General features: G+C 38.2%; 1 protein-coding gene across 5 annotated transcripts in view; it reads left to right on the forward strand.

The window, feature by feature from the left end:
- Window positions 1-12,071, forward strand: part of sanbr (SANT and BTB domain regulator of CSR) — a 60,570-nt gene extending 48,499 nt beyond the window's left edge. For all 5 annotated transcript variants that reach the window (XM_055639899.1, XM_055639900.1, XM_055639901.1 and 2 more), the window contains 7 exons: window positions 2,320-2,416; window positions 4,279-4,355; window positions 7,699-7,727; window positions 8,984-9,057; window positions 9,285-9,376; window positions 10,232-10,323; window positions 10,855-12,071. In XM_055639899.1, the coding sequence (XP_055495874.1) occupies window positions 2,320-2,416; window positions 4,279-4,355; window positions 7,699-7,727; window positions 8,984-9,057; window positions 9,285-9,376; window positions 10,232-10,323; window positions 10,855-10,891 (498 nt within the window). In that variant the 3' untranslated portion in view covers window positions 10,892-12,071. The remainder of the gene's footprint in view (window positions 1-2,319; window positions 2,417-4,278; window positions 4,356-7,698; window positions 7,728-8,983; window positions 9,058-9,284; window positions 9,377-10,231; window positions 10,324-10,854) is intronic.
- The last annotated feature ends 2,736 nt before the right edge of the window (window positions 12,072-14,807 follow it).

Genomic DNA, 14,807 nt, shown 5'->3' on the forward strand with positions numbered 1-14,807 from the left:
TGTTTGGATGAGTTTACCGTTAGGAAATGTGTAAGATGGGCAAATAGGCCGGCATTGGAGTAAGCACATAATAGAAAATTGGACAATGCTTATTGCACAGGTGATTTGAAGGCAAACAGTGAAATGGAGAAATTCAGCAAAATTGTCAAATACTATGTTGAGCTTGTGTGAGATGGCAATTGTGGATCACGTGGAGAAATCTTGCTAATAAAATGAGTTTGAAGTAGCTAAAGCAGCAACTAAATTAACCAGTAGAAGTCTCAACCTGCTTGTCAGACAAGCACTTTGATAATAAAGGCAACAGAGGTGTTGAGGGAAGGTATCATATAATGTGGAACTGTATGTTTTGTATGAAACTGCTCACTGCAGTGTGCCCAATGGAGCAGCTTTTGTTAGGTCTTGGGACTCATGGATCATCCTTCACCTCCATTCACCCAATTTATTTCCAGGAGGATAATTTGCATTAGATTTAATTCTTTAGACTCCATCTCAATGGAACACAGGCTCATAATGCAAGAACCACAGCCCATTTGTCTGCAAGTACATGACATTGTTAATGTTTCTATATGGAAGGCAGACTGTAAAATATTAGTGAAATAATGTCCAACTTTTCATTTAATGAAACAACTAATATAATCTACATAATTAATTAATCTACATAAACGATTAATAAATTAATCTACATAAATGATCATTTCAGACTTGTTCTCAGTAAAAACAATGACTCGATTTGCCCTTAAACACGAACTCCTATTTATTAACTAAATTGCTGGAGTTATCTGGCCAAGAGCATTGAAGCAACTTGTTGCAATCATGAATCTCCTCTATCTGAGATACATGAGTTAGAAAGGCTTTTCTATTTTCTACTGGAAGCTTTGAGGGAAAGATCTGATAAGTATAAATATAACTATCTTTGGATGTAAGGCGTGAGGGTGCCAATTGGTCCTCTACAATTTTACTTGATTAACCTCTTATAATGTAAGTTTTGTTTGTAATAGCCAATAAGCTAGATTGTTCTCACTGATTGTTATCTTTTGATAACTGCACAGACTGATGCCTTTATCATTATATAGTTATTACATTAAAGAAAAATCCATGCTGGGCAACCTGTAGATTTTGTCCCGAGAAAATCTGCATTGTTTTTAATTTGCAGGGTTGGTGACCAATTAGAAATCTAGAGTTAATAAATATGATAAGGTAGAACATTTTGGTTAACTGTTGAAATTAGAAAATCCAGAATGGCTGACCAGGTGAAATGTATCCATCAGATTATTGATAAAATCCAATTTTAAGGCTCATTGGGAATGAGCCTTCAGAAAACCATTTTGTAAGTCACTTTAATCCTCTTTTTAGGTACAAGGTCTTCTCCCTCACTACCAATGTAATATGCTATAGACCATCTAATTACTGAGAGTGGACAGATCTGTTGCACACCCATGTCAAGTCTGCCCAATCAAGCTGCTGGGCAGGACCAAACGGTATCACTCATTGGTTTCTGCTCCAATTTTCTCATGATTTGGAATATCTCATCCGAGTGCATTCCCCATCCCACACAATTGAGGATACGATCAAATATGTGGAGAAAATTTCCGCCAGTTCATCATTCTACAGAGGGGTCAGGAGGAGAGGGGGTTGGGTGGGGTAACTGTTTTCATGGTTTACAATCCCAACCTCACCTTGTATGCAAGAGGCTGAAATAAGGTAAAATGGGAGGAATTAACTTTATTTATTCGACAATAACTTATCACTTTCCACTAATTGGACTTTTACTCCAAAGGAACCGAGCATTATGTCTTCAGTTTGGATTTAACTCTACATATTTAATTTTTGGTGAAATTAATAAACATTGGACTGTTTATCATCAGCAATATTTAGGAACCAGGATCTTATAATGGCAAATTTGCTTTTGATCTAGTTTTAACACCTGCAGCTGTTAAATTGAATGGAATTATGTGATTTTAAAAAAAATTGTCAAACCCACTAAAGAATGTTAAGTGCTTTTCATTATTATTCACATCATTCAATTGTGACGTCCCAATTATAGCAAGATTTCATTAACAATTTCAGCAGAATTGTGCCAAAACTCCATTGTTAGAATTTTCTTTCCCAATTTCTTTTAAATGTGAATTGATGTTACGTGATGAATTATAAAATTGTTACTATTTTCCAGTGACTGGTTAAAGCAAATAGGTTATTGTTCTGAAAATACACCAACTCTTACAAGTCTTTAATACTGTGTAAACTATTCCAGATTAATATTGAGTATAACCATTGTTAGACATGCAAAATTGTTGGTTAAAATTGTATTTATTTTTAAAGCAACAAGCATTATATTCTGAAGATGAAGAATATACCACGGGTTCAGAAGTAACAGAGGATGAAGTAGGAGATGAAGAAGAATTGACCAAAAAACAAGGTAAAAATATGACAATTGATTTCAAATGTTTATTGATATTGAAGCACATACTAGATACTTGTGAACAATATTAGCGTATAGTCACAAAGTTTCATTCAACAACCTCCATAAAGGCTTTCTTATTACTTTAAGAAAAAAATCATATTAACATGAAAATTAATGATGTTGGTGAACAGCATAATACAGAATATATAATAAGATTAATTATTCTAATTTTATAATTCTGTATTACTTATAGAAAGCATGATGTGGCTGATTAGTCTATTGATCGACTATTTATTTTACCATCTCCTGTCTTTTCACCATTACAACGGGGCTGCCTCCTGCACCTATGTAGACCTTGCTGATTTCATCACCTTTACCACTAACTTCAACCCTGCCCTGATTCACTTGGACTATCACTGACATATCTCTCTCCTTTCTCGATCTGTTTCCATTACAGTGGACAGATTATCAACTGACGTCTACTATAAACGCATCGCCTCGGATAGACCTTGACCGCACCTCCTCCTATCTTGCCTCTTGCAAGGACACCATCCAGTAATCTCATCTGCTCCCAAGATGAGGCTTTACACTCTAGGATATCCAAGATATCCTCACTTCAGCAAAGATGGCTTCCCCCTGCTTTTGTCGATAGATCCGTCCCCTCCTGCAGTTCTGCTCTCACTCCCATGACTCACCCAGGCGGAGTAAGGATGAGAATTATCCTGGCCCTTGCCTATCACCTCACTGGCCACTGCATCCATGGCATCGTCCCCGACAATTCTGCAGGAGATGTAACACCTGTCCCTACAACTCTCTCTTCCCTCGCATCCATCCAGGGATCCCAGCCGCACTTCCTGGGGAGACACATGCACCTCTACTGCATTCAGTGCTCTCAATGTGGCCTCCTGTACATCAGCGAGATGTAGATGAGACAAACGATTCTCCCAACACTTGCACTTCCCTTTATTTACTGACCTTCTGTCCTTTGCCAGAGTGTGGCCGCACGCGGATTGGAAGCAGAGCACCTCATATTCTGCTAGCTAACAACCCAATGTATGGACAGTGAAATCTCCAATTTTAAGTAACAAACCCATACCGCCAACCCCCCCCGCCCCACCATCACGATTGCCTTTTCCCCATCATGTCTTCCCTGTGCTCCACCTGGCTGCACACCCAATTCTTCCATTATCCCAACCCCTTTCCCCCTCCCACCTAAATCCTTTCCTCTGGCTTTACATTTTACTTCTATTTCTTCCTTATCTGATACCCTTTTGTCACCTTTTCATCTCAAGCCTTTGTCCACCCATTTGCCAATCAAAGCCCCTCTCACCTCTATCCACCTGTCATTTGCCAGGCTTTATCCCTGCTACAATCCATCTGAGAAAGAGCGTTGACCTGAAATGTTGCCTCCGTGTCCTCCTGAGATGCGGTCTGACCCGCTTATGCTGGAATATTGTGTTTTTCTGAATCTAATTGTTTCTTCAGTTTCACATTATAAAATACCAGTCTTCAAACCTCACATTGATCTCTCCATTTACTGCTAAATCACCTAATTAATAACCTTTAAAGCAGAAGATTTGCTAATGCACACCTCACTTTCAGTTAATGTTCCAAAAAGCCTGCGAAGTATTTAAAAATGAAGTATTTAAAAATGGTTTTAATTGTCTTTCTCGCTAACAATTTAGAATCTGCTTTAGGGACACAAAAAATGAATAACTCAATGCAAACTACTTGTTTCACAGGGAAATGATAATGACATATTGATCAGCTCTCATCTGTGGGATTAAGCTTTGACCTACATCATTGTTAACTTGTCAGTTTCCAATAAAGGAGATTTTCTAAGCTTGTAAGGTTTGCTATTTCCCACCCCCATGCAGGTACAAGAAAGTGCAAGAAAGTTACCAATCGAACAAAGAAGCCAGCGGCATCTCCTACCACACAGAAAAAAGAGAAGGTAAAGTGGATGGGAAACTATCAGGGGCTTTTTATGTGAAATTAAATTGCAGCAAGTATTCTACTGCACATAGTGCCCTCCATAATGTTTGGGACAAAGACCCATCATTTATTTATTTGCTTCTGTACTCCACAATTTGAGATTTGTAATTAAAAAAATCACATGTCTTTAAAGTGCACATTGTCAGATTTTAGTAAAATACATTTTTATACATTTTGGTTTCAACATGTCGAAATTACAGCAGTGTTTATACATAGTCCCATTTCAGGGCACCATAATGTTTGGGACACAGCAATGTCATGTAAATGAAAGTAGTCATGTTTAGTATTTTGTTGCATATCCTTTGCATGCAATGACTGCTTGAAGTCTGCGATTCATGGACATCACCAGTTGCTGAGGGTCTTCTCTGGTGATGCTCTGCCAGGCCTGTATTGCAGCCATCTTCAGCTTATGCTTGTTTTTATCTGTCGGACAGGTGTTTGGGGATTTTTCTTTATTATAGAGAGAATTCTTCCGTCATCAGTTGTGGAGGTCTTCCTTGGCCTGCCAGTCCCTTTGCGATTAGTAAGCTCACCAGTGCTCCCTTTCTTCTTAATAATGTTCCAAACAGTTGGTTTTGGTACGCCTAAGGTTTGGCTGATGTCTCAAACAGTTTTATTCTTGTTTCTCAGTCTCATAATGGTTTATTTGACTTTCATTGGCACAACTTTGTTCCTGATGTTGATAAACAGCTATAAAAGTTTCCAAAGGTGATGGAAAGACTGGATGAAAGACTAGGCGCTGAGAATTGTCTTATACCCGCATTAAGCGGGCAATTAAACACACCTGAGCAATTGCAAACACCTGTGAAGCCATGTGTCCCAAACATTATGGTGCCCTGAAATGGGGGGACTATGTACAAACACCGCTGTAATTTCTACATGGTGAAACCAAAATGTATAAAAATACCCTTTAATAAAATCCGACAATGTGTACTTTAACCACGTGATTTCTTTCTATTACAAATCTCAAACTGTGGAGTATAGAGGTAAATAAATAAATGATGGGTCTTTGTCGCAAACATTATGGAGGGCACTGTATTTATTGAACATGAGCAGTCATTGTCCAATGTTCCTCTGAAGTCCAGAACACGAAAGCATAATCTTAAATTAGACCTAGGTGATTTTCATTTCCCCAACAGTAATGAATATTTGGAACACGTTTGCGTTACTAACAGTTGATGTGTGGAGATGGGCAAGAATTGAGCTGGTATTGTGTAAAGTGCGAAATTGTGGTTTCAAGGATTGGCCGTTAGAGAGCGGGATGGGGAACGAGGAGGTAGACTGACATTGTATAAGACTGAGGAGCAGAATTGGGCCATTCAGCCCATCGAGCATACTCTACCCTTAAATCATGGCTGAACTATTTTTCCCTCTCAACCCCACTCTCCTGTCTTGTCCCTGTAACCTTTGATGCCCTTTCTAATCAATCTCTGCTTTAAAAATACCCAATCTCCTGGCCTCCACAGCTGTCTTGCAATGAATTCCACAGATACAGTGCATCCTTTTATTCTGAGGCTGTGCCCTCTGGTTTTAGACTCCCATTACTAGAAACATCCTTTCCACGTCCACAGTATCTAGGCCCTTCATTATCCAGTAGGATTCAATGAGACCCCGCTGCATCATTCTAAACTCCAGCGAGTACAGGCCCAGAACCTTCAAACGGTCATCCTACATTAACAACCATCCCCAGGATCATTCTTGTAAAGCTTTGGACCCTTCCAATGCCAGAACATCCTTTCTGATTTAATCCTCTCCTCGTTTACAATATAGTACATATTGCTACAGTGTATTCCATCTCCCACTTCTTTGCCCTCTCTCAACCTGTCCAAGTGCTTCTGCAGCCTCCCTGATTCTTCAACACTACCTACCCTTCCACCTATCTTTGTATCACCTGCAAACGTGGCTACATAGCCATCAATTCCATCATCCTGATCATTAACCTACAAAGTGAAAAGTAGCAGATCCAACACCGACCCTTGTGGATCAGCAGAGGCCTCTGTGTTCCCACTTTTTACCCTTTGTCAGTCAGCCAACCAATCCTCTATCCATGCTAGTACCTTGCCTCTAATACCATGGACTCCTATCTTCTGTGGGAGCCTCACGTGTGGCACCTTATCAAGAGACTTCTGAAAATCCAAGTAAACAACATCCACTGACACTCCTTTGTCTTAACTGCTTGATTCCTCCTCAAAATATCTCCAACAGATTTGTCAGGCATGATCTCCCCTTAACAAAACCATACCTACTTTGGCCTATTTTGTGTGTTTCCAAGTATCCTGAAACCTCATCGTTAATAATGGATTCTAAAATTTTACCGACCATAGTTGTCAGACTAACTGACCTATAATTTCCTTTTGTTTGCCTCGCTCCCTTCTTAAACTGTGGAGCTACATTTGTGATTTTCCAGTCCTCTGGAACCATTCCTGACTCCAGTGTTCCTTGAAAGATCATTGCTAATGCCTGTACAATCTCTACACCCTGCAATCTTTTGGTGTAGCCCACCTGGCCCATACTTTTCTAATCTGTTTAACCCACTGTCCCACCATCCAGTTTAAAACCATGTCTAAAGCCCTAGTTATGAGATTCTCCAGGACCTTGGCCCCTGCATGGTTCAGGTGAAGTATGTCCCTTCGGAATGGCTTCTCCCTCCCTCTCCAATACTGATGCCAATGTCTCATGAATTCAAGCCCACTTCTCCCACACCAATCTTGTTTCTAGGTCAGTTAGTCTGACATCTGTGGTTGGTAACATTTTAGACCCGTTTGTTTAACTTTCTACTCTTAATGACCCAATGCCAATTTGCATGTGACTCGGGTAGATTATTCCCTTTTTGGTTCTGTTTTTTAATTTAATTCCTAGCTGCTCAAATTCCCTTTGCTGAAGGAGCAGAACCTCTTTGCTTGTTTTATCTATGTTGGTGGTTAAGGCCAGTTGAGGCGATGGGATGATGTTGGAAATTGTGGATCGAGATTTTTAACGGACGGTAGTGAAAGGTCAGGTTCAGCCTCAAGCTTTTGAATCAGGAGTGAAATTGTGCAATGTGGGGGGGGGGGGGGGGGGCAATGTGGTCAGATATCTTGTAAAAGTATTACATTTGGACAAAACCTTGAAATTCAATTGCACATCAATCTCAAAGAATCGGGGACAAAGTTGAGGAACCGAACATCTTCTAGATTATCTAATATATTTGAAGGGCTGATTGGCCTTCTGTTTCATTGTTCCTACTACCTACATTAAATAGTACCAAATTCAAATGACATTTTCTGTAACTAATTTTCTTATTACTTTATTTGTCATTCCAGGGGTCAGTTCGAGATGGATCTCCTTTCACGTAAGTAACATGATTTTTTAATTTTTATTGTTTTAGTTTAATTAATAGCATACTCTGAAGTTAACAAACAATAAAAATAGGAAAATGACACATTCAGCCTCACTAATTAACTCTTGTATAATCCTAATGCATTTTCTACTACATAAACCAAAGTTGCATTCTTATTGGATTTTTTTATGACGGGAACTAAATCCCAAAGTGCTTAATTGTCTGTAAGGTAATCCTGTTAGTCTTTGTCCAAGATGGCTGCCGTGAAGAGAGAGTGGACGCTGGCGCGCTTTAGCTGCCGCTGCTCTCTCTTCACTTTGTTTTTGGACTGAATTCTGTTTTTAATTTGTGTTTCTGTGATGTCTTTATTATTTATTTTATTCTGATTATATGTTTATATTCCTGTTAACCTATGTAAGGTGTCCTTGAGATGTCTGAAAGACGCCCAATAAATAAAATGTATTATTATTATTATTAATTAGTCATTTGAAAATAATCAAAGGAGGAAAAATGATTAAGAGCTTAATAAAAGTAATGGGGTTTTACAGAGATCTGAAAGAACTGGGATAATAATGACACAAAGTAACTCAGCAGAAAAAGGATGGGTGACATTTCAGTCGGGATCCTTTGTTCCGACCTGAAACGCCACCCGTCTGTTTTTGCCAGAGATGCTGCCTGACCTGCTGAGTTACTCCAGCACTTTGTGTCTATCTTTGGTATAAACCAGCATCTACAATCCTTTGTTTCTATATTTTGGGATAATATAATAGTCGGGTTATATCTGGAACCGAATATAGCCAGCAGTAGTATGGATGAAATGAAGTTTAAAGGTTGAGCGTGCAAATCTGACTTGAATGAGATGTTATGAGACAGGAATGAAGTATGCAGAGGTGCCATGAAGGCCACATTGCTCACGCTGCCAATGGTAAGAATTGGCTGGTTCAGTCCAGGACTGTTGCTGGGAAGGAAGAGAAAATCTCAATCAGCTTTTTGGTCACAAGGGAGAAGCAAAACACTAGCTTCATTCAGCATTTGGAGAGAATTGCAATTCATTCAGAACTGGATATCAGATGAAGAGACTGACAATGGTGGCAGTGGAGTAGTCAGAGCAAGGAATCATCAGCTAAGGAGTCGCATTGAATTTGAATGTAGTAAAATCATTATAAATCTGAGAGCTATGGGAGTTTGGAAATGAAGTAAGGCATCTGAGTATTGGGAAGAATGTATTAGAATCTATCGCGCTGTAATGTAACTGTTTCTTTTGTCAGTGTCAGTTTTCAGAAAAGCAAATGGGACAGCAATCGCTCAATGCGATATAACCAGGACGCCCAAAGAGAGGAAGGTACTTTAAATTATTACAAATTGGTGGTCTTTTGTGGTAAAAATATTATAATTTAGTACAATATATAAATTATGTTATTATTTTACCATTAACTTTCTTTGTATGTGCCAGTTACACATTCCCAATATATTTAGCACGTGATAAATGTCCGTCTTTAATCGTATTTGTAGAAAGTAGTGCAGAAGCAGAAGCGGTTATTTGAGGTTAATGCTGACTTTAATTTTCAGATCAGAGAAGGATGGTGGAAATAATTGGACATCTGACAAAGACACGATTTGGAGAAAAAATTGACCGCAGTAAAGCAAAAGAAGGAAAAGAGGCAAGTTAATTTTCTAATGGCATCTGGTGCAAATTGGCTGAGCATTGTCTTGTGATTATGTCCGTAGTAGGAAAGTGTTTTATTTTGGGCAGTAGCAGGGGAGCAAAGGTCTGTATCTGCTACTTGCTGTTTTGTCATTTGATCTTTCATGATTTCGAGAGTATTGGTTATTCATTTAAAAACTTTCAAAAGGCTGTTTGCTAGATTTTATTCATGCATTCATCTTAATGCTTTGATGTAAAGTGAATGTAAGAATTTGGGTCGTACAAAGCCAGTTGAGCAGTTAAAAAATAGTAAAGGAAGACTGATACGAACATATTTCTGGTATATAAATAATCTGTGAAGTTAAAGAATGATAAATCAACGCAGTCAAGGAGAATGTGCATTTGGTAAGCGATCACTAGAAGAGTCTCCAGCTTCACTTGCTGTGGCACAAGGCGGAGAATTTTCTGGGTAGTATGATCCGAGAAGTAGTCAGATAGTACCCCGAGTGTGTTCAGGCAGAGGGAATGAGGACTAGGAATAGCCAAAAGGGAAATGTGGTGTAGGAGTACCCCGAATCAATCTCTCTCACAAACAGATTTTAACAATTGAATAACATTAACAAGAGTGAGGCCAGCATTGGGAACCTTGCACCACGTGGTTCAGTTGCACAACGGGGGAAGAGGAAGGATGAGATCACGGTCATAAGAGGATTCAACAGATGTGTATTGCTAGACATACACATGCCTCCTTACCACAAACGAGGAGCTTATGTTGTTGAGTTGTGATTAGCAAGGATCCGAGTGGCATGAAACCTGTTTTGTCAAATGTTAATTATCTTCCTTAATTTTAAACCTACTACTACTTTTGCAGTTTGCTGGTGGCATTTATTCCAGATTGGAATCTCAATTTAAAGTCTGTCAACCAGCAACCTCTCGCCAGAACAATTCATCACAAAACACAAGGTAAACTGGATTTCTAGTTTTGTAACTAAGCTTTTTACAATGCCCCCTAATGAGTGAAATTAAAATTTCACAAAAATCTTTCAGTTTCAATTCACTCAGTTTTGGGAGTACCTCAATTCTGTTTTGTTTGTACCTTTTGAATTGTTGTAATATAGATAGGTCTGTGATTAACAAGGTGTTATTTAGTGTGGAGTTGTGACCATATAAAATATATATTCCATATATAGGACCTACCTAGAGTGCAAAATCTAGAAATGCCTGCTAAAGTTGGATACAACCTTTGTCAGTAACTAATTGAGAAATTATTCAGCTGTACAAATGACTTGCTTTTCTCAGTTTACCCAGCCAACATTTTCAGCAGAGGAATAGGCTGCGTGTAACAGGTGCCTATTACTGGCTCCATTACCTCCCACTGAGGGACACAGCTAATCTACAGTTTGTAGCACCAACTGCACTAGACAACTTGTTTAATTTAGAGGTAGCATGAAATATGTACAATAAACTGAATGTGTTTTACTCTCTTGGCCCTAGGTCGAAGGCCCGCTTATCACAATTGCGTCCAACATAGTGGAACCTAGAAGCAACGAGGATTAAAGCTTGATAAATGCCACCTTCCACTGCAATTTAAATATGCATGCTTATTTACATTAAATATCTAACTAATAAAGTACAATGGTTATCATAATGCTTCTGTAGACTACCCAGATTATATCACAAGAGTAATGCCATTTAAACAATCAACTCTTCTGCGCTTGACAATATTTAATTTCACTTCCAATTGCTTGACTGCTCTTATTGCATATGGTTGAAATGTTTTACATGAAACTTTTCAATGTAGTTTTTCCAGTTTTCTAAAAAATTACAGCAAGTTCGTAATTTTGTGAACTATAGTTAATACTTTAAAGGTGTAGATTTGATTACTTGCAAAGTTTCGAGCTTTAAATTGCTGGCCAATTCTGAAGAAAAAAAACTGGTTGACTGCTATCCTGCATCACTAAGGAATAGCCTGTATATTTATAGATAAAGTTTTAATTTCCTACCTCTTGGCTTCAGATTTGATTTGAGTTTTAATGCCATGTGGAAATTCCTTGGGATTACATTTTCTACTAATTTATGAAAAAGTAAGGATTTAAAAAAAACATTTCTAGTATCCCGCACTGATTAATTTCTACAATATAAAATGGTCTTACCAAGAATAGGTTCACTATTCTATAGTCTTCATTTGTACAATTAATCATTAAATTGTGCAGATGGACCAAGGACCTTGAGAATAATTACAGAAATGAATTGTTTGAGCTACTATTTACAATCTGCTGAAGGGATTTTACGCTGAACATTTAGAATTTGTTTTTACAGCTCGTTAAAATGTTTTGCACACTTAAATGATATTCAACATGGTATGTGCATTTTCAGGTATACTTTTGGGAAATCAACATAATGAAGAAATCTGAAACCAATAACAATTGACAGAACAACTAGTAGAATTAAATGCAATTACAATAATATTCATCTTGAGCATTCAAAAGTAAGTTTTTTGCCTATTCAGTAACTCATTTAGAAATCACTTATTTTGGGTTTTTTCTGATTTTAACCAAGTGATTTTTGTTCAGAAATATCAAAATGAGCCTTTTAAAATATATTCAGCAGTGGCACATAAAACCACTGTTGTAAAACTGAGTGTTACCAAATTGCTGAATAGCTCCAAAGTGACAAAATATCCAAATGCCATTAAAGCTTATTTTGACTGACATTTGTTTTGTAATCTATTTTTAAAACAATCATGTAAACGTATTAAATTATGTGGTGGTGGAAAATATATGGTTTTCCAAGGAAAACCTGGAAGTAGTTGACCTCTAAAAATAGTTGGCCAAGTTTTTGTCACATACAGGAATTTCCACAAACTTGTGCTGCACCATATGGAAAAGACTAACAATTGTAGTGGTTCTTGTCTTCTGTCTGTAAATACCTGTGTAGCTTTTGTAGTGAACTACTTTCATGAGCAGATTTAAAGAGATAGTAAAGCAGAAGTACATCATAATATCACATTTACTCCAACTAAGTTGACACATAAAATTCCTGTGCAAAGGTTGCTGCTAATATTCTAACAAACTGCCCAGATTCCGTTGTAGAAGAAATATATCATGTTCAATGAAGTGAACAAATTAATTTAGATAATAAGAGTACACTGCATGATCACACAGGTCTAGCATTAGCCTTAACTACATAGTTTAACTTGTTCTCTCACTCACATCCACTCTATAAAGCAAGAATGTGAATGTATTTAAACTCCAATGCATCACCATTCCCCTGGGTAAAAAATTCTGAAGTTTCTCCAGACCTGGAGATGAACTTTACCTTAAATAGCCAGCTATATATGCTGAAACCAGGGTCTCTAGTTTAGATCCTCACTGAAGGAATAACTTACTCTCAAACCACACATTGTGCCTACAACTTCCTCCAGTTTATTTAGTCTATACCATAATGTGTGTTATATTGACATATTGTTCATTCAAATAAGTTAATTGATTATTTTTAAATTAGATTATTCAATAACGATTTATGGATGTTATAATAAAATACTAAGTTACCATTTGCTTAACATTTCACATCATGGGTATTATTTGAGGAACATTAATCTAGGCTGCCAATATGTAAATCAAAAATTTATCTGGACCACAGACAAATTTTCTTACTCTGATCTGATTTCCCGAATTAAGTCATTTTTTCCTTTGTTGTTTTACCAATTGTCAATAAGAAAGGAAAGCCATTCAATCTTCCATCCATAAACACGAGTACTAACCATGAAACACTAAGTGCTGGGTGAAAAATGTGCCAGATTGAGCTATCAACCTGCATCTATTCTCAGAAACTACCAAAAAAAAAAAAAGACCACAAATGGCTTTGAGTTTATTTCTTTATCCTCAGTAGCATGCCTTGGACAAACCAAAGGATAAAAGATGAGCACTGTTATTCTTCACACTCCTTTGCATATGGCTGTTATTATAAAGAAGTGAAAATGCCTATTTATGATAATAGCAACTAATTTTTTCACTGAAACTTTGGGACAAGGATACCTTGAAGGTTTTAATAGTCTTGTTGCAATGAGGAACAATCTACCTATTATATAATTTCAATTGAATTTTGAGGCAATGCTTTACGGACCATATCAACTGAACCACATTAAGAATACCCACTTTTTTAACAAACAAACTGAGATAGAATGGCAAGACACCAAACTTGCGGCGTAACCTCTTTAATCACCCCCAATACTTAAAAATGAACGTAAAGAGAAAACGTTGAACAAATTAGGCAGGATATACAGGGGGGGGGGGAGAGGGGAGTAATCAGAACTGCAATAAAATGAGTGCCAATATAGAGCTTAAATAAAAACTTTAGGCAACAAAAATTGATCAATCTTTAAATATTTACTGGCTGGCAATCCAGGAATGGGACCACGTGGCAATATCACGGTAATGGGATCCCATTGACCCCACCTACACTTCGTGCTGCCTCGTGAGCAAAATCAAGGGCCAATCACCCCGGTGATTCCTTCTATCAGGCAAAAAATACAAAAGCTTGAAAGCCTGTACCACTGGTGTCATCAGACTACTGAACGGGCGAAGGCTGTGGTCCAGATCTCCCAACCAACTTCATTGTGGCCCAATGCGCTTTTCTAAAATCTGCGCTTTCTTTGTAATTAATGCTGTAACATTACAATCTACACTCTGGAATTTTTTTTCTTTGCACTACCTGGTGTACAGCTTGATTGTAATCACGTATAGTATGGTTTGACTGGATAGCACACAAAGCTTTTTGCAGAATCGTGGTACAGGTGAGCATAATAAAGTAAAACCTCACTTCAAAATTGTACCCAATCCACCGAGCATAGAAATTAGAAAAAGCTGGAGTAACTCAGCGGTTCAGGCAGCATCTCTGGAGAAAAGGAAATGGTGACGATTCAGGCTGAGACCCTTCAGACTGAGAGTCGGGGGAAAGATAAATGAGTGCTGTAGATGGTGATTAAAGAGAACAAATGCTAAGAAGATATGCAAAAAAGTGACAATGATCAAGGAAATGGGCTAAACAATAACAAGATACAATGAAACTCACCAGGCGACAGTGAAACTAGTACAACGACTAGGGTGGGAGAAGGATGGAGAGAATGGGGATGCAAGGGTTACTTGAAGTTAGAGGAATCACTGTTCATACTGTTGGATTGTAAGCTGCCCAAGCATGTGCAATAGGAGTTGTTCCTCCAATTTGCGTTTGGCCTCACTCTGACAATGGGGTCGGCCCAGGACAGAGAGGTCAGAATGGGAAGAGGAGTTAGCGTGTTTGGCAACCGGGAGGGAGATCATGCAGGCCCAGCGAAGGTGGTCTGAAAAACAATCGCCCAGTCTACGTTTAGTCTCGCCGATGTATCAGAGTCAGCGCCTGGAACAATGAATGCAGTAGATGGGGTTGAAGGAGGTGCAAGTGAACCT

Source organism: Leucoraja erinacea, chromosome 8 (assembly GCF_028641065.1).
Source record: "Leucoraja erinacea ecotype New England chromosome 8, Leri_hhj_1, whole genome shotgun sequence".
Classification (NCBI taxonomy): Eukaryota; Metazoa; Chordata; class Chondrichthyes; order Rajiformes; family Rajidae; genus Leucoraja; species Leucoraja erinaceus.